The sequence below is a fragment of the Falco rusticolus genome, chromosome 1 (genome assembly GCF_015220075.1).
Source record: "Falco rusticolus isolate bFalRus1 chromosome 1, bFalRus1.pri, whole genome shotgun sequence".
NCBI lineage: Eukaryota > Metazoa > Chordata > Aves > Falconiformes > Falconidae > Falco > Falco rusticolus.
In genome coordinates this window covers 16,513,291-16,540,444 of record NC_051187.1, presented here as the reverse complement: position 1 = coordinate 16,540,444, position 27,154 = coordinate 16,513,291, and the positions used below count along the sequence as shown (strand labels likewise).

The 27,154-nt window shown below is 45.2% G+C and overlaps 2 protein-coding genes and 1 long non-coding RNA gene across 10 annotated transcripts; 2 read left to right on the top strand and 1 right to left on the bottom strand.

The window, feature by feature from the left end:
• Positions 1-24: 24 nt before the first annotated feature.
• On the bottom strand, positions 25-27,078 carry MYO19 (myosin XIX). Of its 8 annotated transcripts, XM_037371217.1 has the most exons (28): positions 26,947-27,078; positions 26,355-26,478; positions 25,480-25,566; positions 25,078-25,157; positions 19,551-19,626; positions 17,545-17,689; positions 16,609-16,757; positions 16,282-16,395; positions 15,432-15,564; positions 15,143-15,212; positions 14,682-14,784; positions 14,373-14,469; positions 13,810-13,886; positions 13,339-13,429; positions 12,112-12,280; positions 11,724-11,797; positions 11,508-11,629; positions 9,675-9,788; positions 9,141-9,317; positions 8,141-8,287; positions 7,486-7,593; positions 6,556-6,626; positions 5,482-5,591; positions 3,499-3,659; positions 2,711-2,840; positions 2,436-2,521; positions 1,783-2,088; positions 25-828 (listed from the first exon to the last, which is right to left on the bottom strand). In XM_037371217.1, the coding sequence occupies exons 5-28, from the start codon at positions 19,560-19,562 to the stop codon at positions 700-702; spliced, it is 2,895 nt and encodes a 964-aa protein (XP_037227114.1). In that variant the 5' UTR covers positions 19,563-19,626; positions 25,078-25,157; positions 25,480-25,566; positions 26,355-26,478; positions 26,947-27,078; the 3' UTR covers positions 25-699. The 8 variants fall into 8 exon arrangements, with proteins under 8 accessions (XP_037227114.1, XP_037227087.1, XP_037227104.1 ...); XM_037371190.1 differs by lacking the exon at positions 25,480-25,566; XM_037371207.1 differs by lacking the exons at positions 25,078-25,157; positions 25,480-25,566.
• Positions 14,392-19,847, top strand: LOC119140223. Its single transcript, XR_005101565.1, has 4 exons — positions 14,392-14,487; positions 15,489-15,589; positions 16,529-16,649; positions 19,699-19,847. It is a non-coding gene; the product is annotated as an uncharacterized LOC119140223 (long non-coding RNA).
• On the top strand, positions 21,156-23,293 carry PIGW (phosphatidylinositol glycan anchor biosynthesis class W). The gene has a single exon (XM_037371276.1). It carries the CDS (start codon positions 21,182-21,184, stop codon positions 22,700-22,702), a length of 1,521 nt encoding a protein of 506 aa, XP_037227173.1. The 5' UTR covers positions 21,156-21,181; the 3' UTR covers positions 22,703-23,293.
• Positions 27,079-27,154: the final 76 nt, after the last annotated feature.

Genomic DNA, 27,154 nt, shown 5'->3' with positions numbered 1-27,154 from the left:
TAAACCTTGTTGGAGGTGGTCAGATACCTTTACAAGGTATTTAGCAGTTTATTTCAAAGTGGCACACACAGAATTGCTGAACATTTTCAAGACCCATTTCAACGACAAAAAGATGGACGGAGCATCTGACGAGAACCTCTGCAGGGGTAACGCTGTTGACGAGGGAGTGCTAGAAACGCATGGCGGTTGTGGCAGAACATACAGATAAAAAGTAAGAGTCTGGTTTTGCTTTTTCCCGAGATACCTGCCTTTAGTGTTACAGCCGACTGCCACGCACTTCCTCAGTCGCAGTCTGCTGCGGTGTTCCCCAGCACTCGCGGTCAGGCACAACGCTGTGCCTCCCAGGGAGAATCCAGCGTGCACCAGAAACATTTGCCTTATTTGCTCTCCCATTACCAGCCTCTTACTTCTCCCAGGTAATGCCACAAGTGTTCAGTTCAAGTATATATTGCTCAAAGCACTTGATCTGTTTTAATTGAGTGTTCTCCTAGTGCTGGTATTTCCTCTAATATGTGCGTGTGTCAGAGGAGGAGTTCCCCCCTATGCATTCTGATTTTGAAGTATAGTATATGTACAAGGCATCAATATGGAAAGCTCTTGAGGTAGCAGCAGATACAGACGTCGAGTAATTTGAAAGCAGCAGCTTGCAGACAGCCCTTCCCTGAAGGAAAACGTACAGTATATGCAGATGGCCAGAACCTATGTCGGAAGGAGATTTTTCCTCTCCAGTAAGATCTGGTTAAGTCCAGTGATGGAACAGGCATCTGTGTGGGGGCTGATGTTTGCGTAATGCAGGGGAGACTTCTTACAGTGAAACTTGATGGAGCCCTACAAGAAGAGGCAGAGAGGTCAGCTGATGTTTTTGCCAGATTTTGAGCTAATTTTGCTATTCAAACCAAGTAGTGCTTTAGTACATAACTGACTAGTGAATGAGTAAGGATAGAGGGCAAACTTCCAAAGGAGTCCTAGCCAAATGGATTTAAGATAAATGATTACAACAACGAGTATCAATACTGTAATTTGAACTGAAATTGGCTGAAACACTGAAGGTTTGAGTATTTAGTACTTAATTTGGTACTGCTGCTTCCTACTCATAGTAACTGTAACCAGGCACAGGCTCATTCCTGCACACATCATTTTGTGCAACCTCGTTCTCACCAAAAAAGCCAAGCAGAGGCACCAGGTGGTTTGTAACTGGAGCACAATTTCTGAGAGAAGCCAGCGTAGGCTGTGGCTTGTCTGTAGTAAGTGGTATCCAAGACTGTTCTGCATGTGCGTAGGAGATTAAGTACTTCAAGGTTGTGCCCTGCTTTCTGCCCTGAAAACCCTCTACGCAGACTGGTCCGTGCATGTCTGCACAGTGAAGTTACTGCCAGAATTACTGCGATATTAATGCACCCAGAGGTTTTTCCCCAGGTGGATGCTTTTTCATGTGTTCACCTGTTGTGCAGCTTGAATCCCCTAAGCAGAAAAAGTACACGGTACGGAGGAGCAGAGCCCGTGTCGGGATCCCTGCTCTCCATTCCTGAAGCAGAGCTCTGATCAGTTTGTGCCTATGGCAGCGATCACGAGAAGTTTCCCAGCTTGGCCGAGAGTCGCAGCTCAGCCCTGTGCCTAACCTGACCTGCTGCTGTCGGTGTCCTTCAGTACCTAAGCCCGTGGGAAAAGGAAGACGGTAGCGTGAGAGCAGACTTCACGGTCGCTCCGCTCAACAGAAGAGTTCAGGTTCCTGCACGGAAGAGCTTAATTGTGCTGCTGCCTCGAGTGCATGAGGTTGGTTACCTGTGGGAGAGCTCTAACAGAAGTGATGCCGCAGCCAAAGAAACAGCTTTCCACCTTGCAGCTGCCGCTCTCCTGCAGCACCTTGAGACACGCCAGCAGGGACAGGTCTCTCCGAAGTCCCGTTACAGTAACAGGTGCAGCAGCCAGGGCAAGGCCAAGAGGCCAGAACTGAATTATTGCCTGCAGAGGCCAAGTTGTTTCCAAAGAGAAAGGTGGTTTGGCTGAGGTCACCGTAGCTCCAGGAACTGAGAACGCCTTTTCTTCACCCTCATCCAATTCTGCTGCTGCTAACGCAGCCATTTTTGCCTGAAGAGATGCAGAACAATATTCTTGAACAAAATTCTCAAACATCTTGAACAGAAGTTAAAACTGCAAAACTCGGAGTCTAAAAAAGGGGGCATCTTAAAGGAGAGGGAGCCCTTTGGGACATTTTCCCCCGTCATGAAGGAAGTTTACTGTGCTGTCTGCGCTGCCACCCTGTAGCAGCAGCTCTACAAGATTGGCATCCACCTTGTACTCTTCAGCTTGAGAAGAGTTTTCTGGAGAAGTGGCAGTATTGGGTTTGTACAGTTACCTGACAGGCATATTCCCTCTCAAACACTAAAAAGCCCCAGTCACTCGGTTTCAGTGCTTTCCTGTAGCAGGGTACTTACTTTCCATTTCCTCCAGCCATGCTTAATAACATTAGCAGCCCCGCGCATCCTTTGGAAGCGATTCTTGGCTAACCAGGAACGAATAGCTGAAGATTTAATTAGAAGAAATATGAGTTCAAAGCATCTCGGAAGCTCTTGCACACAATGTAAGAGAGATGGCACTTAAGCCTTCTCCGTGTTCAATTAATGTAACCACTCCTGCCACTTTTAAACACCCAGTGTAACTGGAAATGTTACTTGTGATATTATAGTCAGCCACACCCTTATCAAATTACCTGCTTGGATGACAGTCGCGGACCATCTCTCCTTAGCTAGCTTCTTCTGCTTGAATCTCCTCCAGCAACACTGAATGCAAAACGCTTTCTCATTTAACACCTCTGCTCTTCTAGCTTCAAGTTGCTCCAGCTGCATTGGGGACACGAGCCTGCAGTTAACGCTCAGGCACGGAGCTGTGTTCACAACTCTCCCCCTTCTACAGCCTCTTGGTGTTTGCCAGAAAACCACACGCACACTTTGGTGTGCCAAGACTGCTGGATTGGGTTTTAGAAGTGAGAGCACTTCATTAGTGCTTATTAGATAACACGTCAAATGGAAATGTAAGACCTGAGGGAGAAAAGACTGTTGTGGGGAGAAAAAGCGGGCACTCCCACACTCACAGTGGCAGCTGGCTTAAAACTAGCTGCACTGAAGGGGGTTCCCAGCACGCAGGCTTTGCACAAGTGCCCTTGGCCCCTTACCGTGCCCCCAGAGCAGCAGCTCAGGCCTGTCGGAGTCCCAGGCCCACCAGCTGAAGCCTTCACTGGAACCGGGAGGACACCGACAATGCTAGACGCAAGCGCAGCTCCTTGTCCGTTAGCAACAAGGATGCCATTAAACTAAGTGCTTCTCATAGTTGGATTCTGCTGGATGTTCGATTTAGTTTAATAAACTGAAGGAAAATGCCAGACGCTGGTCGCACTGGCATTAGCAGCAGTATCGCCTAAACCACGAGGATAATCTGTGCCAGAATCCCCGTGATGCAGGTACGCTCCAGGACTCTTAGCCAAGGAAACAGTGCTCTTACCACAGAATTAGCCATAAATACTTTGGTTTTGCCGCAGTACACTGAAGTGTTTTCTGCTCTGTCCCCTGTTTGCTCAGCGGCAGTTTGTCCCATAACATTCTGAAGGATCTCAAGAACAACAGAACGTGGTGCTATGTCATCATCCACCACTGGCGTCTCGCCTGTGAATGAAGCGTTGAAGAGAAGGTGTCACAAAATTTGGAAATCAGGACCAAGGAACTGTCTTTACACTGAGACCTCCTGGCCATTTGGGGAGGGGGGGGAGGGGTGACAGCTGAGAGACATCACTAGGTCTAGCTGTGTTTAAGGGGAAAATGTGACCGCATAGGTTGCGCCATGTGCTAGCAGCCAGAAAACCAGCGTGTGTGGTGGTGTGCTTTACCTAGGGTGGAGTCTGGGTGCTGCCCTACCACCCCTGTTATAACCTGCCCGTGGGTTATGTCATGATGGGTAGATGGAGGCAATGAAACACACATACGGAGGGCTCAGCTGTTCTCACTTAGAAAGCAAAAGCAATCCAATTAAGAAGATATTTGAGCAGCTCAGTCCTAAGAAAATCTCATGAAATACCCAAAACTCAAAGCTGTGGGGAACAAAGACCAAACAGCACCTAATCAGGCTCACAGCATTAATGTACTGAAAGATGCGGCAACAGAAAAATCGTACACAATGCTGCAGCTTTCACAGGGCATCAGAAGCAGCTACAGGGACACATACTAAGCAAGAGTTTATTGCAGCAATAAGTGGCTATTAAAACCATTTCTGGGATGTAGTACACAGGTTTTTTGCATTATGAGACAAACATGTTAGCCAGATTAATCTATTTGGAAAAAGAGGTAATTCAGACCTGTCCTTGAAAGAGATTGTGTTGTTCAAGGCAATGCTGCATGAGATTCTGCATGCCCAATGCCGGAACTTGATGGCCTTTGTATCTTTCCATCCTGGATACTGTTTGCTTTTCTGCTATAAATATTTCTAAGGAGATGAGAGCATTTTAAGGTACTGAAAACAAATACAAGCAATTCTTGCTTACAGGAAGACATCTGGTGACTATGATGGTGTTCATGGGGCTGGGCTGATAAGGCAACCAAAAGCTTATTTTCATGTTTAGGAAATTGTTTTGCTTTGTTTGCAGCTTATTACACGCTAAAGATAAAAAGGACTAGTAACCTATCGCAGTGAGGCATTTCAGCTAATGGGTTTATAACTGAGGGAGAAAGATACGGTGTGTAAGTAATTTTCCAGCCTATGCTTCCTTAGTTCATTTCATTTCCATAAAGTGAATAGATTTCCAGCCGTTTTACTTATCTGACAGGCTGGTACTTACTGGTCCTGCTTCCCATGTTTACTGGTTACTGAACAGACCCACTGGGTGAAGATGGGATTAATGTGGGAGAGAAAATGGGGTTGCAGTAACTTTCAGTATTACATGTCACCTGCCTCATCAAGGAGTTCATACCAGAGATGTTACCTTGTAGACTGGATTGTGTTTTTTAAATTCCATCCATGTTCTTGCTTAGAAAAAACAATCACATACAGAAGTTTGCAAAAGGTAGAAGAAGCAGCAGAATCCAGGTAAGCTAGAAGGTCAGTGTGTTTGGCAAGAAAACAAGGTGGGGAAGAAAAAGAAAGGAAGGAGAAGGAATATAAGCAAAAAGGTAAGTGGTTTTCAAGTCTATTCAAGAACCAACTCTAAATCAAATTATATCAGGGGAGGACCTTGAACACCATTGTACCGTAATTGCTTTAACAAAGAGGAACACAGAAAAATGGCAGTAAGATGAAAGATTTACATTTTAAAAGAGAGCCTGCTGTAAGCGTTAGGCAAATTAGAAACTCAAGTTGGCGACAGATTAGAAAAATATTTTGAGAATACTGGTGTCCCTAGTGCTAAATACAGTAATTTTATCTGATTTATTTGATACCAGATCGATGCAGTGATAATTCTACTTGGTAGCAGAGGAATTATCTAAAGAAACATACCTTTTTTCTCGGCAGTGCGACAGTTGCTTTTATCACACGCTCTGTTTTTATTGGATCCACATGATTTCCTCAGTAGGTCATAGCGCTCAGTGAAACTTTGGAAAGGGATCCTGATAGACAAACGTACAGTTAATTGTAAGCAAGTATCATTTACTATATGGTAAATAACCTATCCTTTGGGGGGTGGAAATTGCAGAATGGCTTCAAAGATCCAGTGCAGAGAATGCAAACAGAGTGATGGCTACGTAGTCAGCAACAAGCAACAAAGCACAGAGCTTTTGAGGAAATGTAGGAGACCACGTATTGCCCCGTAACAGCAGTGACTGCCTGGAGCAGAGACTGAGCGGGACTTGTGCTTGTTGGTGATAATGGTGAGCTTCAGCCCATCGACACCAAGCTGTCAAAACCGTGACCAGCTCAGGCCTTGTTCTCTCCATCCTCTAAAGGTGGGCAAGAAAGCCCAGCAAGGAGCCTGGCTGCCATGAGATGCTCCACTTCAAGGTGACGGTGCTTCTTAGATGAATGCCATTTATAATTTAATTGTAATTGCTGAAAATGTTACTGTGAAGGCACATTCAATTAGAAAGTTCTAGTACGTGACAGTCTACATCAAAACACCTCTTCCCCAGCTTCTCAGACTGGAAAGGAACAGTGAGCTCTCCGACCAGGGGTGTGTTATACACACATCTGGACTTTGATAGTATTTGGTGTATTTTTAAGAACCCCATTGTCTTCAATGCAGGTTGCGCTAGCACTGCTTGTTGTGCTGTTACTGCACTTCTGGACTTGCTGAACAAGCAGAGTGTCACTAGCCAAAATGCAGAACAACAGTCCAGATTGTGACAGGTATTTTTTTGTCCCCAAAACATGAAAGAGAGGTGCTCAAATAAGCTTAAAAGCAAGTAGTGAGCAGAACTCTTCAGACAGCTTTGAAAGAATTAGTAGTTTTGTGGTCTGAAACGGACTGTAAAATATTTGCATTTCCTGCTTACAAGCTCTTCTGAATAACTAATAATGCCGTAATTGCTGTAGAAATGGATTATGGAAGATGCTGCTCAAGATGTTTGGACCTACCTAACAGGGAAGCCTGCCGCACTGATGGTGATGGCTTCGACTATTCCACACGCCTGGAGCTGGATGAGAACCTGAGGCATAAATTGAGATGGTTTAGGTGACCTCTGTCTGTGGAAACTGCTGCTACGGTCTGCGCAGGGGGTGCTGCACTGGTGGCCAGGGAATGACTGGAGAGGGCAGGGAAGGGGGTTACACAGCCTTGGAGCTACTGCTTTGAGTAACACCCAGAGGAGGGTCACGGCAGCGCTAACGCAGGGGGACAGCCCTCCGTGCCCCCTTTCGCGGTATCCACACCCCCTGCACTGACCAAATGCAGCAGAATATGAAAAGCCAGTGTTGGCATTTTAATAGTACTCGCATGCAATCAGCAAATTCTCTGAGTGTTTAAAATTAAGGCAGCACTACAGCTGCTTGTTTTTACGTCAGATAAGGTTCTCTAGTTACAGCTTTAGCATCTGCTGCTCTGTTCCCAAAGACATGCTTGTTGGCTGATCTCATCTCACTTGTCCTACACTAGACTCCAGGAGCAAGCAAAGTTTCGTTGTGAGCATTCACCGTCCAGGTATCTGTGTGACCAGGACTGCTGAGCAGTCAGATCACCGTTATCTGTTTTGAGGGCTGGGACGGCAGCACCCCAAATCACCCAGGAGCGCTCTGGTAACAGAGCTTCTCATACAGCAATGTGTAAGTTGCATCTGGAAGGGCTGCTGTGCTGACTCGCTCTGTTTTAGACAAGCATCATCAGTGATTCTGAAAGGACATTTATCCATTTATCTGGGAAGCTCCAAAGGAGAAAAAGCTCTTTCAAAGCATGCTGTGAAGAGGGCTTTTTGCAAGTGACTCAGGATCGTAAAAGACCCAACACAAAGCCCTGCACAATATCTCCAGGAAGCTTCTCGACTCGGTGGGGAAAGGCTTTTGCAAAGTTACCTCTTCTCTTCTAAAAGTCATCGCCTTGCACTCAGCATTAGGCTTGATGCACCGGATGTAATGTGCTGTGGTACTATTCAAAATCTGCATGAGATGTTCAAGTGAACTCTGTAGAAAACAAATACAGGTTTAATTAGGGACGCCTCCTCCACAGGTGGTTAGAGGCTTAATTAGGGACTCCTCCTCTGCAGGTAGTTACAGGCTTAATTAGGGACTCCTCTGCAGGTAGTTTAGCTAATCAGTGGTCTTCTATAAAAACAGTGAAGCCGTTTTTAGCAAGCATGGGTTTACAGAGTCAGTGTTAGCAGGGCCCTTCTATGAGGACAGCTTGAGCAGCAAAAATCCACTCTGTGGATGCTTTTGTGAGATTGTTGATGGCAAATTCAGGAAGTTTCCAAAATTACAGCAGGACCATCAGTTGAAGCTAACCCCTCAAGAAGAACAGGTAGGAAGAATCCTCAAAGAGGCAGATGCCTGAGTGTTAAAGGAAAAGGTAAAATGGGACAGAGTTAAAACCCAGAGTATCGGGAGCCTGAGGTTATTTCTGTTTTACAGCTGCTTCATTTTACCAACACTTGATCTTGGTCCAGCTATACTGTTTCCTCACCTAGTTATGACGATAACAGTAGAAAGCAGAAACTTGAATAGGATGTACCTTAAACTTTGACACCACTGTAACAATAGCCGCTCTGTTTTGTGTTTTGATGTTATTTTGATTCCTTTCTGTCACAGGAAATAATTTTTGAAGCAAGGGGTCCTTAGAATTCTGCAAAACATGGACCAGCTCTAGCGGAATGGGGTCCTGCGAACACAAACATGACTCATTAGCATTTGGACTTTGCCAGAAACCTGTTACCTTTGAAAATGACTAAAAATTCCACATATATAGATGGAATAGTATTTTTGATGCCAGCTTTGATTTAACCACAGCTGTAGTTTCAATTCTGACTACACACGTTCATTCACAGTTGGATTCAGGTAGTCACATGTACGACTGCTCCTAATGTTGTTCTCATTACACCACTGATGCGAGCTAGAAGTCTCAGGACTAGTTTAATCCCGTAGGACAGTCTACAGCAGATATTAGGAAGTCTTCCTTTTAATTAAGAGATGGTATCTTATTGTATCACCCAATACCACTTGTCATAATTGGTAGCGATGTCAGAACTAACAAGGGACCCTTATATCTGCAGGTGATTTCCCTGATGGCACAATGAGGCCAAAACTTGAGTTTCCTGGTACTTCCATGAGTTATCAGTGAAGTCCATGCTCTTGCTTCTCATAAACTTATCTGAATTTGGGGGAAAAACAAACCGCTGTATTTATGATTATAGAAATGTCCTGATGCCATTAACACTTCTGCGTTGTCTCAGGAATGGAAGAAGCCCTGATTTGGTGATACATGGTCCGCTGGTCCCTCAGCTGGAAGGTCTGCTAACAGAGCATTTGCTTGTGCCAGCGATGGTTGACTGAGAATCAGACCAAAGACATCGCCCGCCTTTACACAGCCTGAAGGATCTACTCAGAGCAAGGAATGTATATCCAGTAAGCATCACTGAGTGTGCTTGTTAGTGGTGCCTTGATTTAATTGCGTTTGATCTGTAGGATGGTTTGGTTTGGGTTTTTTTTACACAGTTCTTTCTGAAAGCACCTACCTTATTTTTCTCCACCATTGCTGCCAGCTGATAGCAGACTTTGCCAGCATAATGTGAAATAATGAAGTTAGGCTTCTTACTGAACTTGTTTCGACTTAAACATTGATTATTAGACAAGGCTTTCTCAATCCGAGTTTGGAACAGGTCAGTGTTAGAGGATCTATTCAGACGGCACTCCTGCAGAGCAAACGAGACAAAGTTGCAGCATCTCTTATTTGTCATGAAGAACTATCTTTAAAAGCTAAGACACTTTAAAATCATAGCCATTTTACTTTTAGAGTTGCTTTGAGTATGCAAGCCCTGAAATACTGGGGGGAAAAAAACCCAAAATAATGTAATTGAGGCTTCATATTTGAGTCAGAACATCCAGGATCAGAGGGAAAAAACACAACCCGGAATAGGAGAGGCAGTGTCATGATTGTTCTGAAAATGAGCTTGGCAGAAATGTTATGGCTGACAAGTTTCCTACTAATTCAGCGTTCACGTCTTCCTTGGTGGCACAGGCGGAAGGCAGACAACTAGATCCACACTTACCTCATTCAGCAAAGAAAAAATGCTGAGCGGATTGCCCTCGATCAGATCAAGGCAGTTCTGGTTATCCCGGTAGTTTATGAAAGACCATTGCAGGCCTTCAGCTGCATATTCTTCCTGAAGTAAGAGAGAACCTGGTTATTCTGCAGCAGAGGGCACTACAGCTCAAATAACCACTGTCTTGTGCAGTTTGCTGCGGTTACTGTTTAACAAATTAATCCCAGGCTCAGTCTGCTAATCTAAAGTTCAGCTCGTGTTCAACGGCAACCTTGAGGAAAAAAAACAATGGAGGATATTCTACCCCAGGTAGCTTTTGAATATATAGCAGCAAATCCTGCTGGAATGATTTGTGTAAGCATTTGGGAACCTCACAGGTTTATCAGTGCGCTGCAAGGCTGCTTTACAGAGTACACCCACGGAGGCTACCGTTGCACTAAGCCTCTCCCGGCTGTGCTGAGTTTTGCCCTGAAGGGCAAGGAACACGCAGAACTCCTTCCTTAGATGGGACACAGCCCTAAACCAACCACTCTGCACTAGACTTTACTAACTTGGCACCATTTAAATCAAAGCCTGATCCAAAAGGAAATAGAGAAAGATACTGGTTGAAATAATTTGTACAATATGCCGTATTACAGATCAAACTGTCAGGAGTGTTTAACAAGCACAAGCTCTGGCCAGTTATTTAAAAAGTCTCCTGCCAAACGCTTGCTCAGCACAGCCGCTAATGGCGTTTAAGTGGGCTGGGACACAGCCAGATCAAGAGAGGTAAGAGGGCAGGCAGTAATTGGGAGGGTTACTATAAACAGAGGTCATGAATCAGTTTCAAGGAAAGTAATTGTGTGCTTGAACTTGGTTTCCATCTCCACTGACCATTAACCCCTGGCATACTAATGAGGGCAGGCAGGAAAAAAAAAAAAGGCTGGGCGTATGAAAGCACAGGTTATGGTCAAAGAGATACTTATCTCCTGAATAAATTGACAAAACTATGCTGTGAGGCAGAAGGTGCCATCAAGAAAATAATTTCCCAGATTCCAGTTAATGGCAAAGAGCATTGTGGTAACAAATCTGTAATGTGGAGGAATTTAGCGAGGACTGAAGTACATCTACTAGAGCAGCAGTCCCGGCAGGGACTCTGTAGCTTTCAGGGCACTCAGATGAGAACTGGGATTAGCAGTGTGTGACCAGTTAGGCAAGTGGCCACAATGCATTTAGCATGGTGCAAATAATTTCTCTGCTGTGAAACGACACAACTCGTGTACCTCCTCGTTCCAAAAGAAGAGCCGATGCGCAGTGGGTTTTGGTCTTTAAAGGTACCAGCATGACAGCGAGCTTTATGAAGCTGTTCTGCGGCAGGAGGCCTCCACCCGGTGCTACGTGCTGCTGGCGTTCCGGTTACAAGGTTCTGCTGCTCGCTCTGCCTTTGCACCAAGTTCAGGTCTAGGAGCTCCTCACCCATTTAGGTACTTTGTACTTAACAGAATCAACCAGCAGCTTCCAAGAGAGTCTCAATTTAGGCTACACTTGCCTCAAGAATTTAGTTTTTAAGTGCTCAGCTCTTTCAGGGAAAGCAAACAGTTTAACAGGCCACAGAGCCACTGGAGCTGTATAATGGGAAACAGTTTTCCAGTACTCAAGAGAGAAACCTGTCTCATTTCACCAACAGCCCCACATGCTCCTCTTTAAAAAAGCAACTGTTACTGACATCCTACTGTTCTGTTGCATTGCTTACTCAACTGAAGGTTGCAATCTGACCAGAGGCACAGAAATGCAATTAAAGAGACAAAAGATGCTAGTTTAAAATTAGTTATTTCACATTTGATCTTAGTGAGGTATTACCTGTTGTGCCTTCAGATAGTGTGCTACAAAGTGCTGCTGCAGTTTCTCATTGGCGTAGTTAATACAAAGCTGTTCCAAGTTGTTTTCAGGGAAGGCTTCAAAACCGTAAACATCCAACAAACCTAGAAGGAATATGGGAAGACAGTGCATTTTGCTCTAGGAGTAGCTTGAAGGACTTAACCATTCCTCAGATAAGCCAGGGGTGAATAACCATACCTATGAAGCTGGTCCACACCGATGGATCTGCATAGATACTTTCATTTATGACCAAAACGAGCCATTCAAACAACCTGCAGACAACGACAGCTGGGTTAGTTGGAAAGTGCTTGGTTACAACAATCTTTTACTGCTGTTTATACCAGTATCATGTGGAAGAAACAAAAAAATTATGGCATGCTGCCTGCTGACATGAAACGGCAGCTCTCTGCAGATCTCTCTGTGTCCCTATCTACAACTGAATCAGGGATGTGGCGAGAGGGGAAGGGAGGGTTACGATGTTACTGAGTCCAAGCAGAAAGTGAGGGAAAGTAAATCTCTCCAGCCTCCCTGTTCCCTCACAAAAGTTATATGGATTAGCACAGCAGCCTGGCCTGCATGTCCTTACTTAGCGTAAATCACTTTGGCGAGGCAGTCCCTCCTAGTGTCACATTCGGCTCTGGAGCATGGCTTCTTGAAGACTTGTTGTTTTCCAGCGGTTATTGTTCGAATTCTTAATGATTCCAGTAGTTCCTCGACAGGTATCTTCAGCAAATCTGCAGCAGTCATCACAAAACCTTGTTCAGAAAAAAAACCATCGCAAGGTTATCTGGAGTGTCACATGGATGCGGCCCCTTCAAAGGTATGGAAGGTCTAGAGATAATACAGAAAACTGACACTTCCATGAACTCAGCAACTTAAATGTGGATTTTGGATCTTTATACCCAAACTTGGGAGAAAGTTTTGCAAGACCAGACTTTTAATTGGGATGTATAGTACCCCTAAAAGTTTAGGTACTCCATTTAAAATGAAACAACCGAAATGTTGTTCAATGTTCAATTTTAAAATGAAATACTGAAAAGTCTGAAGTTTGCCACACTGAAGCAGGCATTCTAGAGAGTACTCTCTAGGTATATCTTTTGTTACTTTTTTGAACAGACACCTCTAAATGCAGCTAGACAAATCAAACAGTCACAACCAGAAGAAAAGGGGATTTGGGGGATACTAAGGAAATGTAGAAGAATGAGTATTTGCTAGCAAAGCATTTAAGGTCTTGTTAACCTGAGCTGGGTGCAAAACTATTTGAATATTAAGTAGTGTGAATTCAGCACGTGGGAAATAATAGTAGGGAACTTCACTATTCAGAACAGTATTTTAGTTCTGAAGGAAAACTAGATCCACAAGCCTCCTAAAGACACACAGAACAACCTATATTCTGTGCCACAATTTAACAGATTTGTTGTGACTAAGTTTTAGTCTTTATCATGAAAACTTCAAAGCTTTCATTTTAAAAGCCCAGGTCTCCACTTCGGGTCAGATTTCTGGAAGTCTTGTGATGTCAACCTAAGATTACAATCAAGGGCAAGAGTTCGGCCAATAATCCTTCTGAAATGACTGTCTAATGTTGCAGTTGTCTTGACCTGTAACGGAAGGCTATTATCTCTCAGAGCAATGAGGCATTAGGTTTTTGTTTGTTCAGTACTTTGAAATTGTGAAATAAAGAACAAAAACATGCTTAAATTTTGGGTTGCCCGTGACCTTGATAGTCTCCTATCAAGCAGAAGAGCATAGTAATCCTTTCCATTAGGCACCTGCACTAAGATAACGCTGGAGCACAGCACGCTTGTTGCCTCACCTTTGGTTTTGTCTTCTAGTTCACAAGGCTGAGATTCATCCACTGGATTAGAGAACTGAACGTTCCCAAGATGGAGAAGGCCTGACAACACCTGAAATACAGTCAATCATTGAGTTTTCTGAAACAGAGCTGCCCTCCAAGGCAGTGCCCTCTTAGCCTTCCTTTCGCCACACACACAGGACAAGCCAAAACATTTCTGCACAAAACAAAACAAGTAGACTCCAGGCTTCTATGTTAATTCCTAGTGCTGCAATTGCTGAAGGAAAACTAAAGTTCACAGGTGCAGGTTTTTAGTTAAGATCTACTATTTGGCTATGCAACCTCATGTGTAGCTGCAGGCCCTCCAGTCAGGAATACTAAACAACCCGTGCTCTGTACGTTGATACAGATTTACTTCTGCAGAAAGCCCACACTTAAAAGACATTCCAACCATCACTAGCAGCCTTGTGGTGACCGTGCTTTGTACCTGACCTTGAAAATATTGTTCTGGGTGGAGCGGTCAATGCCCAAGTGAAACATTGCATCTCTGGTCACCTCGAAGCAGTCCTCTGAAAAGCCAAACAAGTTCTATTTAAACGAAAGCCACGCACGCAAACACAGGCAAGCAGAACACTCTATACCGTGTCCAGTTTAGCTGGAATTGGCAGAGGACACCAAGGGAGCCTGATGCTCTTTTGGTAAATCCCAGAGTACAAGCTGGAGAACCAAGTCATTGGCTTAACACTGACTCTGTGGGGCCCTGAAGTTAAGCAGCAGGTTGCTGAAGCACATCCAAAGACAAGACAGTTTCTAAACATAGCCACAGAGAGATGCAAATTCGTTAGGCCAGAAACCGCTGCTTTAAGACAGATGACAACACTTAACAGGGCAATGAAACTTAAAAAGATTCACATTAATGCAAGCGGCTTTGCAAAACGTCTGCTGCTGGCTGACCAGCCTGGGTCATGGGATTTAATAGGACAGACACATTTTTGCCTGCCTGCCTTGAAAGTTACAGCCATTATTAACGGACAGTCTGTGAAACTAATCTTTACCATCTAAGTTTCTTTCAGAATTTGGCAGCCAGCGGTAGTGAGCCCCTTCTGGAAGGTTCCATTCCAGCCTCTCCTCTGCAGTAGCACCTTTTGTGATCTGGAGACAGAAAATAAGGTAACAACTGATTTCTGCCTTTGGTATTTACAGCTCACAAACAATGAAGAATAATGTACTAGGAGCATGATTTAATTTGGAAGCATGGCAGACAGGAAAGCTGTTAAATATTTAAAGCTGCAACCGTGCTAAAGCTGGTGATTACATCCCCACTGTTTGTCAGAAATAGCTAGCAAAATTAACTGAAGGCAAACCTGATAAAAAATATGAAAGTTTCTTTCATTGGGGGCCTGATAGGCAACTCTGGTCTTCTCCAAAAGGAAAGTCTGAATGGAAGCACTACTCAGATGGTGGAATCTAGAGGGGGGAAAAAAAGCAAAAATTTCAACAAAACTTCCTCATAGAATCCAATAGGTGTCGTGTTGTTACGATACCGACTGACAATGAATGCTTTGCAGTTCACCTTCAGTTATGTGCAAGCTTAATGTAATGTTTTATTCAGAGTTCTTAACTGCATCTCTGTTTTTCCATTGCTCTCTTCTAGAGATCAGGGTGAGAGCTTGCAGGAGGAAAAAAAAAAAAAAAAGTAAGCTGCCAGCAAACCAAAATATGTTCTAAAGACAGATAAAATATTCTGTGGCAGACTTCAGAAACAGGCTTGCAAAGATTTAAAGGAACAAGACAATAGATAAGGTTTTTACACAGTAATTATTACCTGTCTAACTGAAGCTGGATGTATTTTCCAAAACGGCTACTGTTGTTATTCCGCAGGGTACATGCATTTCCTGTGAAATTGCCAGTGACAGATACAGAATGATCAGAGTGGTTCCACTCTTCTATGTGGGAGATACAGATACTAAGGGTGCTTGTTCATAGCTCCAGTATTTGAAGAGTTTGTCTTTTAAGACAAGGACCAAGAGCTAGCTTAGACTTGTGTGTTAACAAAGACACACAGTGACACAGTGGCCACTACTTCTTTTTGTGGTTAAAAAAGTCTTGTTTACCAAATGCTTCCATGACAGGGTTGGAATCCAACACTCGCTTCTCTATCCTTTCCACAGTTTCATTGCCTTTTCGGGAGATAACTGGAGCAGCAACAGAAGCATAGAATTTCATAAGGCAGCGAGAGGTCCAGGTCTGCAAGACAGAGGCTTGACAAAAGGTCTTTGTTTTCACCATGTTATTAGTTATGTCGGTTAGTGAAGCAGTGCTAGCTTCTGAAAACACAGTGTGCAGCTGGCGATGATGCTAAAGATAATAACTGTGTCAGGTTTATAGCTCTAGTTTGGTGGAAACCTTTTGTGCATATGCTTACATGCAACAGACACACATTTAAATGCTGGTGGAGTTGGAGTGCTTTGCTGAATGGCAGTTTTATCAAGATGTAACCATCTGGAAGCTCAGCTAGAATTAACAGCTAGTATCTTAAGATGAATTGAATATAAATGGACTTTGAGTCATTAACACTCAGCAAATCATTTTGTTCTCAGGCTTAAAAATATCCTCAATATCTTCCTGAATAGGGATGGACCATTACAGAAGGGCCTAGGATAGGATCTGAACTTTCCACTTCTTCCAGGTCTCTGCGGAGGGCTTGCTGAGACCCACACTAGCTCCCTGACAGACTGGGGTGAGAACTCAGGTGCAATTCTGGTTGGAACGATTCAAATCCAGCCCTCCCAGAAATTACAGATGTCACCTAAAGAGCAGCTATATTAAGTAGAGTCTGTGTAACTGCAGCCATCACTTAATGCTTTATGCATATTTCAAGAGTTGTGCTAGAGCAGACTGGCTACGTGCTCTAGCAAATCTCAAAACTTAAGAGCAATGTCAGAAAAAAAGAATCTCCTTTACCTTCCCAGCACCGCTTTCTCCACTCACAATTATTGACTGGTTTACAGGGTCTATCTGGCTTTGGACGTTTCTGTAGGTTTGCTCAGCCACTGCAAAGATGTGAGGTTTTAAATCCTGGCAGTAAAAAAGAATATTCATATTTAAGAGAACGGTAAGTACACAGTTCAACAGCAAATGTCTTCTCACGTTTCTCTGAAAACAGTACTGCTCTTTTAATGGTTCACTAGAAATGGGTTTTATCCTTTAGGATTATTTTGCTTACATGGATTTGAAGAACTTGACATCTGGGTTCTGCAGAAGGACAGTTATTTCAAATCTAAGGATTACCTGAGGACGAAGTGCAACATGGTACTCTCTCATAAGCTCAGGTGAGTAGAGGCAGGAGACAGGCTGAAATGGATTCAAAGCCACCAGGCTGCAGCCAGCATTTGTGTAAAACAAGTTCACTCTGTATCTTGCTTGAAGACATTTCAGAACTGAAAGACACACCTTCTGTTAGCATCATATGTATTTGTGTATTTGACTCTTCCTGTGCCTGTTTGTAACAAAAGCCTTCAGATACCTCACCTATTAGGTTTAATAGAGAATGAAGTGATCAAGAGAGGGATACAGGTCTAATATACATAACGATGTCTTAAAGAATTGCCCTTATTTTTAAAAATCCTAAGGGATCTGCTAACTATTCCATCCAATAAATCCTGTGCTTTTATGAGGTTTCACACAATCAGTCCTAGAAAGCAAATCTGTTCACTTGCAGAACAGACAGAGGCAAGAATTCCCTGTCTGCACTAGGAACAGGCCTTGGCTTTTCTTCATCTTCAAAAGGTTATCTTCAAAAGACAAGTGAGGAATTTACTTTTCAAAACCAATTTCATGGATATATTTTGAATCTCAGTTAGAGACTCGTTTTCTGATATGTTCCTATACCACCAAACTGCAATCACAAGGTCATGCTGGAATCCTTCAGTAGCATTAACTCTCAGTCATACCCTGGCTACCTGAACCAACACCACAAACGTGGCCTCTGCATGCAGAGCTTGGTAACAGATCAGCATGGCTAAATCTACAATAAAAGTATCTTGAAAAAAATTCAACCAAGCCAAATGTGACTTTCTAAGGCTCTGAATAGGCTTTAGTAAGCTTTGAATTTTTAACTACTGTGTTAATGACAGTATTAATCCAAGGAGAACAGCAACTACCATATATTAGTAGCCACCAGGGAATGTGACTCCTCAGGAGATGCTCTGCTGGCTGGCAGCTTACCTGTTGTAGTTGTCACCGGATTAACTTTCGTGAGGTCATCAAAAAGATGCAGTTTCTCTTCATCACCGAGGAACGCTCTAACTTCTTCTTCAAGTGATTCACTGAGGTCATTCTGGGTGATAGAATCTTCATTTTGGCCTTTTTCCTGGAAAGGATGTCAGATCAGCGCCAGTCAAAGGCTGAATATAGCTGGACTTGCACCTCACCAGCTATAGTTTATAGCTCTTCTATTGCTTCCATGTAACAGAAGTTTGGTCTTGGCAAGAGTCATAACTTGGTATGTTAGAGCTACTCTTCCTCGCCTGCCTTCCCTCTGCATCAATGGTTCCCATGGGGCGCTCTGTTTTTAGAAAGTTATTATTATCTAGCACATGAGAGATAGCAGCTGACAACACTGTCTGTAAACTGAATTCATCGCGGGTAATTCTGGCTGTAAGCAAAGGCACTTGGAAAGAATGTGTCCTTCCACTCGCACTACCTGGCGCCTGCTATTTTGCAGGTTGTTCAGCACACCCTTAACGATGCTCTTAACTGGCATGTTTCTAAGCCTGTGAGTGTCATGCATTCAATGCAAAGGCTGCCTTGGGCAGCAGGAAGGCCTGGTTGCAGAGGCTAAGGTAGAGATGAATGCTACTGTGGTCCAACACAAATGCAGTTTTCCTAAAAAAAGACTTATTTTTAGAGCAGAGATTGAGGGCCCCAAGGGTGACGTTGCAGAGCACACGCGTGGCAGCCAGGGGAAAGAAATGGCGGTGTTACAGGAGCTGGCCTGCATTAGGTGAAGATTTGTCCCCTTCGAATCACTTAAAGTATTTAAATCCTAGCCTCTGGGCTCCCATGTCCTTGACACCATTAGTTGGAAGGACACTTCTGTTGTACAAACGTAATGGAAAGCTTGGCCAGAAGGGAGATTTCAGGTTCTGTTTGTCATTTCTGGGGGGGAAGAAGAGAGTGGCTAGAAGAGAGAACGAAGAAGGGAAAAGATCCCAGTCCTGATTTTTGCATTCCAGGTATTCCTTTTCTGTTCTCCTTCTCCTTGACAGAAAGTTTTCCAAAGTAACCCCTCATTTACATTTAGTAGCATAAATCTGCAATTCTTTACAAGTTAACCAAGTCAATGAACAGCATCACCTTGTTTATACAGAAAAAGTGCTATATTTAGTTAGCAGCATTCCCACTACATGAGCTAAGCCCATTAATACAGCGGAAAATATACTGCAAAACCCCCATTAATGCATTTCTAAAAAAAAAATATAAAGCTACAATAATATACTCATTTAGGAGCATTATTATCTTTTTCAGACAGCATAAGTAGTTCATTTCCAGTAATGCAAAATTTTACACAGCAAAGGGACAGACAAAAAGCTTAGCGAAGGAGTTAAGCATTGCCATCCAAGTGACTTCTGGTTTTCTCCTCTGAATGAACATTGAGAAGCTTGAGCTTTCACAGAGAGCAGGCGCACACAATTATGAAGTACTTCATGGACAAGATGAGATTCTGCCAACTGCCCATTCTTCTGTACCCTCCCATGTGTTCGCTGCGTTATGCTGGCACCAGCCAACTGAAGTCCATTGTGCAGCTGACACTGCAAGACCTGAGAAAGGGCTCATTTTTTATTTTTGCTCCCCTGTACCCTCCTACTCAACGTTGCTTCTTTGAGAAGAGATGGCAATCACTTAGCCAAAAGAAAAAAAGGATTTGAAAATACAATCATTTCTGATGCCTACACTGCATTGCTCACGTGTCCATGAATTTTACTGGAAAAATACCCTTAAGGATGTGCTTGCTACATGCATCAACACCTGCCCCGTTAAAGCCAATGGCATAACAAAAGTTGCTAGCTGGCGTTAGTAACACAGCTCAAAACCACAGTTAATAGGTCCAGTCAAGTCCGGGTGAATATCCATTAGCAGTTACCAAATCTTGACTACATGGTAACAAGCCAAGAATTCTTTCCTGGCAGTAAAATTTAATTAGCATGCACAACTCCTGGTTTTCTTTTTACCTGCTTTGGCATCTTGTCCCAGCCCTATGGATGAGAACGCTGGAGGGGGCCTTTACGATAGCTTGTTCAAATCAGACTGAAATAAAAAAATAAAAATTAAAAAAGGCATTTACAACAAAATAAATCTGGAGATGTCATTCTCTGGCAGGTTCCACAAGCAGAGCCTGAAGGCTTCAGACAGAATTACCGATTCCGGTGGGGCGCAAGTGACGCTGGAGCTAGGAAGCCTACCCGCGCTGTCAGAGTAATAGTCATACATTAAGCAAATAAAGCTCATTTGGAGGGAATAGTATATCTTTCCTTACATCAGGAATAAAATGTTTTGTTTCTCTTGAATTAATAAAGCAAGGTTTCTTGGCAAGAAACTGCAACTTTGTTAAATTCCTCCTGTTGGGACAAATGGGAAAGATGTGTGGGTCTGACAGTGTCAGAGACGCTAGTGCTCCTGGAAGAGGAGTGACGCGGGGAACTGTGTTGCAGGAGAAACCAGATGCGCTTGCTGTCCTCCTCCTGTGTCCTCTGCTGGCCCTCGGTGGCAAACGGGGGCTGCAGTCACATCACCAGGGAGAATTTGGCTGCCTTCCAGCAGCTGAGACTGCCAGTACTTTTATTTTTCTTTTCTTTTTCCAGTCTAGTCTGTTTGTATTCCATTTCTATTCTATTCTATTTTTACTGTAATTTTACTCCTATTCTATTCTCATTCGATGCTATTTTCCATGCTATTATTCCTGTTCCGCTCTCGCCTGGCACGCAACCCCCCTTCGGGACCACTCTGCCGGCGGTGCCCAGGAGCAGCGCCCCGGCCCGCCGCAGTGCCACGCGTGCCGCCCGCCCGTCGTGCCAGCCCCGCCGCCCCCCGGCTCCCGCCGCCCCCCGGGGCCCTCCCCGCGGGCACCCCACCCCCCCCACCCACCCCCCGCGGCCGCCCCAGCCCCACGCGTGTTCCCGCGGCGGGCCCGGCGGGCAGCGCGCACTCACGGCGGGCGGCAGCGGGCGGCGGCGGCGGCCGGAGGAGGCGGGGCCGGGGCGGGCGGGGCCGGGGCGGGCCCAGCGCGGCGGAAGAGCAGGCCGCTGCCCACCGCACAAAGCGCGGCCGGCCCGGGGGCTCCGGCTCCGCACCGGTAAGCTCCCCCAGCGAAGCCCGTGCGGGCGAAGCGGACAGACCGGCAGCCCCGCATTCCCGATTCCTGCTTTTAACGCCTGGCGTGCCCCGGCTTGCGGCGGCACCGCGGTGGGACCGGGCCCCTCTAGCAAGGCCGTCAGCCGCCGGTTCCGCTGCGCTGCCCGTGGCACGGGCCTCGTCTGGGTCGCGGGTTTCTGTGTCCGTTTCGTTAACGCTCCGGAGAACGCGGCGGGGCTACCCACGGTGCGAACGTTCAGCCCCGCACTGGGCGTTTCGCCATCTTCCGCAGGAGCCCGTGCGGGCTCCCGGAGCAGCGCAGGCGGCGATGGGAGCTCGGTGAGGGCCGGCGGCGGGGGCAGCGCCCTGTGCTCCTCCCGCCGGGTGACCGGGAAGCTCCCGAGATCCCTGCGTGTCCGTCAGCCCGTCCGGCAGATTCAGTCTGGTGAAGTTCTACCACCCCGTCTTACAAAACTAAGGCAAGCGCCCGTTTGTGCTTTTCAGAGGAAGGATGTCGCCAAGGCACCTGAAGGAAGCCTTTATCAGCAACTTAAACGGGACGAGTTTGCTGGAAATCTCCGTGGGCTTGTCCCTGCCTCCGCTCTGCCTGCTCTGCAGGGGACTCCTCTTGATTTTGTATTACCTCAACTATGGCAAACCTTTGAGTTCAAGGAAACAGAGCCTGCTGCTAGACTTCCTTGTGCTAGTATCTCCCCTCCTCTTCTCCTGTACAGTCTTGTCTCCCATCATCTTTTTCATGCCAGCTATCATTGCGGCCTTCTGTGCTGGAGTATTTTCTAAAATATACAGCCAAAGGAAACGCAAGACCAGAGTGTCTTTTAGGCAAATTGTAAAAGACTTCCAAAAGATGTACTTGGATCCGGAATACATTCCAGCAGTAACTGTGTTTCGTGTTTACATCAATGTGTTGACATCAATCAGCATTTTAGCAGTGGATTTCCCGCAGTATCCAAGGCGCTACGCCAAAGCCGAGACCTATGGAACAGGAGTTATGGATTTGGGGGTTGGAGCTTTTATTTTTGGCAACGCTCTTGTTTGTCCTGAAGTTAGACAAAAGTCTCCTGTGACGCAACCAAGATTTTCCAGTCTGGCCAGGCAGTTCTCCTCCGTTTGGCCACTGATTTTTCTTGGCATTGGACGACTGCTTAGTGTTAAATCTATAGAGTACCATGAACATACTTCAGAGTATGGAGTGCACTGGAATTTTTTCTTTACCCTAGCATTTGTGAGGCTTGCAGCTTCACTACTTTTAGCCATATTTCCAAAAAAGAACTCTTGGATTGTGGCTATAAATCTTGCTGTGCTTTATCAGCTTATTCTTAATGCTACCTCTCTGAAGATGTTTATCTTGCATGGGAGCAATGGCAGAAATACTAGGGTTGGCTTTTTAAATGCCAACAGGGAAGGACTGCTCTCTCTGTTTGGCTACCTAGCCATATATATGGCGAGTGTCCAAGTGGGACTCTGCCTGCGGAAGTGCAGAAACTCAGTCAAAGGCTGGATTGAAGCAGTGTGTTTCTCACTGCTCACAGTTCTCGTGCTCTTCGTATTTCTTCATGTGTCGCAAGTGTACGCGGAGCCCGTGTCCCGCCGGATGGCTAATCTGTCTTTTTGCATATGGGTGGTTGCTCACTGCCTGACTTTATTTACCTGGTTTGTAGTGACTGATCTCATGCTGGTGTTCACAAAGCTTCTTGTGAAGGGGTCCAGCGTGCCCTGTTGCTGGAATGTTGTAAGGTCCCCTAATACTGGTAGAAAGCATGAACCGGAGGCCATGCCTATCGGAAGGGAAGGCAAGCTGTCACACCTTTGCCTGATTAGCGCTATTAATAAAAACCAATTACTGTTTTTCTTGCTAGCAAACGTTATGACTGGTACTGTGAATATACTGATAGACACGCTCCACAGCAAGACTGCATTTACATTATGTATACTACACTTCTATATGTTTTTTAACTGTTTAGTTATGTATATATTACATGCCAGAAATATAGTATTAAAGTTCTGGTGATTCCGCTCTGTCTTAAGTGGACTAATTTGTTTGCTGTAGCTGAATGATGGTATTTTAATGCAAAAAATAGTATTTTTCCTGTGTGTATTGCAGTAATTTATGACTTAGTACAGCTTTTTATGCTTGACTGTTGATTATCTTCTAATGGTTTGTTTTACCAGATATACAGTTGCTGCTGTTACATGTTTTCCTGAAAGCTTGCTTTTTGAGATTGTTTGCCAAATACTGCTGCTGCTGCTATAAACACACATGCAGAAGCATTATGTGGTATTTAGTTAGTGAACTGTATTTGTACCCGAGCTCTAGAATTAGATAACAGTGTATAGCGTAGAAGCTAGATGAAAAGTAAGAAAATGAATAATTATATCTAGAGAGAGACTTAGCTGTGTCAAGATTTACCTAGTTAAGGCCCGTGTAAGAATAATCCTTTATATAAAACTTATTAAATGGACACTTAAAAATGTTTCGGCCGTAGTCCTGCAAAGATTTATGCTCATGCTTGACTTTGATGTGTGTTTGTGTGTGTGTGAAATGTTAACCATATACTGAAATCTAAATTAGCCTTTGAATTAAAGCTAAATTTTATTTTCATCCTCGCTGATGAATATAAATGAAGACCCTAGATAAAGTGTGATGCTCCAAAGGACAAAGCTCAACTGTAGATGCATTCGTAAAGCAGTTGTTGGCATTTGTGGTGCACATAGTAAGAGCAGCACAGCCTTTTGTAAGAAAATACAAAGACCCAAAACTAATTCACCCCCAACCTGCATATCAACATGTTGTGACAGCTCCTCCTTAGGAGCGCTGCAATATATGGTCTTCAGCTCTACTTTGAAAGTACTCGAGGCCCACCTACTTGTCTATAAAACTCTTTTAAACAGCAGCTCATTTAGTGTTGTATTTTGACAGCTGAGATGTCTTCAAGTGGGAACGTTCTGTATTAAATTTTATTAGCAAACAAACAGCGTGCAAATGAAAAGAAGCATGATGCAGTGGGCCAGGGTGCCCAGCACAGTGCTGACATGAGGTGTTCTCAGTTTCTCTATCACAGTCTTCCTGCAAGCCCAGAGCAGCACATGCTCTTTGTTCAGTCTTCTGACTGTGACAGTTCTTCCTGACCTCATTAAGTTGTTGAGGAGAGAAATATATTTAAAGATTGTGAGGAATTCAATAATGGGAGATATAAATACTTAAGAAGTAGAATACAAATGGTAGTTGATGATAGATGTCTAATGTCAGTGGAGTTACAGCAGTGCACATGGGCCATATTTCATAGTTCTCCTGTCTATCAAATGTGATGAATCATAAAACCTATGGAGATTAAGCCTCTAAATCAGATTCCTTAAGGCAGACACGCTGTGGAATATTCTTAAATTTACAAGGTTCTCTTAGCCGCTGGCCAATGAAAAGGTGAAGTCTGAGGATTATAGGCTGTGGCCATGCTGGTTTCATGCTTGTTTACTTCCAAGTTATGGCCATATAGTCTTCAGGATTAAAGGAAAACCAGCCTGTGTTATCCTGGGGACAAATGCCATTAATTGGCAACAATGTCTTATAAACAGTTGTCACAGTTCATAGCAGAGTTTTCTGGTAACTGGTGTATGCATTTATTTTAAAACGTTTCCTATCCTTGCCTAGGAGAGAAAGGCCTCCATCACAAACTGAATGGCACTACTCATTTATGCGGAATTACTCATGGATATTAATTTTGGAAATACTTTAGTGCAGTGAGTTCTTGTGCTTAAGTTCTGCCTGTGAGCACAAGTCTATCAGTGTGATTCAGAATTAAGGCATTAATTGGGTGTGACAAAGCAAGAGTTGTGCCTGGACAAGTAGCAAACTATCCAGATGCCAACTCCATTTCGTGAAGCAAAGATTACGTGGGAGGTCTGCTGTGTCTGTGCAGAGCCCTGCGCGCAGGCAGCAGGGTGGTGGGTACCAGCTCCAGGATGTAGCTGTGGTTTGCGAAAGCAAAGCTGGCAAACCGAGGGGACTGTGGTGCACATGGAACAAGAGCGAGAACAACCCGCTTCTCTCGACAGTGGCACAGTACCGCATCGCGAGGCCATCTCCCGCTTTTAAAGCCGTATGAAGTTGTTCACCACTGAATTAATGAGAGATGATTAATTCTCATTGCTTATTGTTGATAACAAATGTGGCAAGCTCTGCCCTGAAGCAACCGGCACAGTTACTGACGCTTAATGTTTAGACTGTGAATACAGATAATTAACCATGCCTCTGAAAGAACCAAGAATTGCAAGCAAGCATTCTTTGACCACAGAGTCTGTACAAGCAAACAGCAGCGTAATGAGTTTGAAAAGATGCGAGAGGAGTTAACGCTACGCTACTGCTGTAGACGCTTTCTCTGCACCCACCTCAGTAGCTGTTAGCTCAGTGGCTGGTAGGCGCAAGAACTCCATTTCATTTCACTTCGGGGTGTGTTTAGAAGTGTAAGCTTGTACAGATCAAAAGATACATTTTAAAAAATCATAAACTTTGCTTTAGCTGTTACATAATTAGTAAAAGTGTTAAGATATTTCAACTAGTAAGACTAAAATGGTAGCGTGCCACCGACTTCAATAATAATAGTAAAGCAGAGGGCTGAGAAAACATAAATTGTTCTGTCTTTGCTGCCATAATTCCACCAAACAACCTTTTTGTACGGGCTGCAGGACAAAAAAAATATGGTGGTAGACTGATTACATTTATCCTTAAATTTGTTACACGTTAAACTTTAGTAGCTCCTTACCAAATTTCATTTTTAAGTATTAACTTACCAGAATGCCTTCCTTTCCAACCCAGTAGCCTCTCTTTTGAAGTCAAATGTTACAATAAAGACTTCAGGCAGTATCCTACTTCAAAGCCTAAAGAACAGGCAAAAGAGGGGCATGCAAATGAACGGCATGAAGGGGCTGTCTGTCTTTTCACTGTTTGTAGATAATGAGCAAGCTGCACGTTCTAGCAACTTAATAAAAAAACACAAACCACACCCTCTTCTGTGGATAAAAATTACATTAAATGTAACAGTGATTTTCATATCAAGTTGTTTATCAATGTGCACCCTGAGAATACAAAATCTGGGGCACTGCTGTTCTGTCAATGTGATCCAACCATGCTCTGGGAGTGGCAGGGCAGAAGTGACCCAGCAGCCCGCACACTGAACGGAGCCTGCGAAGACAACATACGCTCGCCACAGTTCGGTATGCTCACAATACTCTAACCTGAGAAACTATCCCTTGTTACAAAATCCCATCTTTCTTTTTTCCTGAAGAAGAAAACCGTGAAAATATGCAAACTGGGCAGCAATGTGGCTCTGCACAGTGTTTCTGTTAGAGGTAGAGATGTTGCATGATGAGCTCAATTACCTCCTCCACTAAAGATGGGGTTTTTTTGTGGAAACAAGGAAAAAAATATATTCCTGCTCCCTAGTTGCCTACCCTGTGTTTTCTTGTGAGGAGTTTAGTATCTATATACATAAATAACAAGAATGAACAGATCAACTGTGTTATTTAATAGTTCGAGAAAGGCTGTGGAGGTTTTTTTGGCTGCCTAAATTAAGCAGCCACAGGATTTCTCACTGGCTGCACAAGGATGCTGCAGAAGCCAACAGCCTTAAGTCAGAGACCGTAAGTCAAATTAAAGCCTGCCTTACCTGGCACGTAATCAAGGCAGGGAGGTCTGAGGCTGCACTTGGATGCTCGGGCTGAGTCTGAAGTGCAGGTGTTGGATGCATTTTTGTTTGCTTACGCTCCCCATTGGTCTGCACTGGGCTGCATCTAACAGCAAAACCTACATCAGGGCTGCTTCCACGCGTGGGCCCACAACACACTCCGGCCTTGTCCCACCCGAGTCAGCGATGAGTTTTCATCCCACCGACGCTCTGGGCCCCTCACTCCCACCGACTGCACCTCACAGGGAGCACGGGAGCCGCGCTGGGGCCTGCTCCTCACATCCTGCCGTGGACACGGCGAGGGCCCAGCCACAGGGCCCCACGGCCCCTGTCCCGCCGGCTCCTCGGCCCCTGTGTCCCGCCGGCTCTTCGGCCCCGCGGCCCCTGTCCCGCCGGCTCCTCGGCCCCGCGGCCCCTCTCCGAGGCAAGCCGCGGGCCCCGGGGCGGGAAGGCGACGGCAGCGGCCGCCTCACGGGAGGGAAGGCCCGAGGCGCCCCCGCTGCCCCCGCCCCCGGGGCCAGGCCTATATCGTGCCCCCGCCCTCAGGCCCCGGGCCCGCGGCGGCCGCCCCTACCTCAGCCTCCCACTCGCGGTGGAAACGCGCCGCCTGTGACGGGCGCCCCTCCAGCCGCTCCGCTGGTGGCCGGGCCGGGCCGGCGGCGCCGGCGGCTCCCGGGGCGGGAGGTAACGGGCGAGCGGGCGCCTCCTGCGGGCAGGCCCGGGGGCGGCCGGGCGGCGCCGCGGAGCTGCGGTCTCTCGCGAGAGAAAGGCGGGGCCGCCCG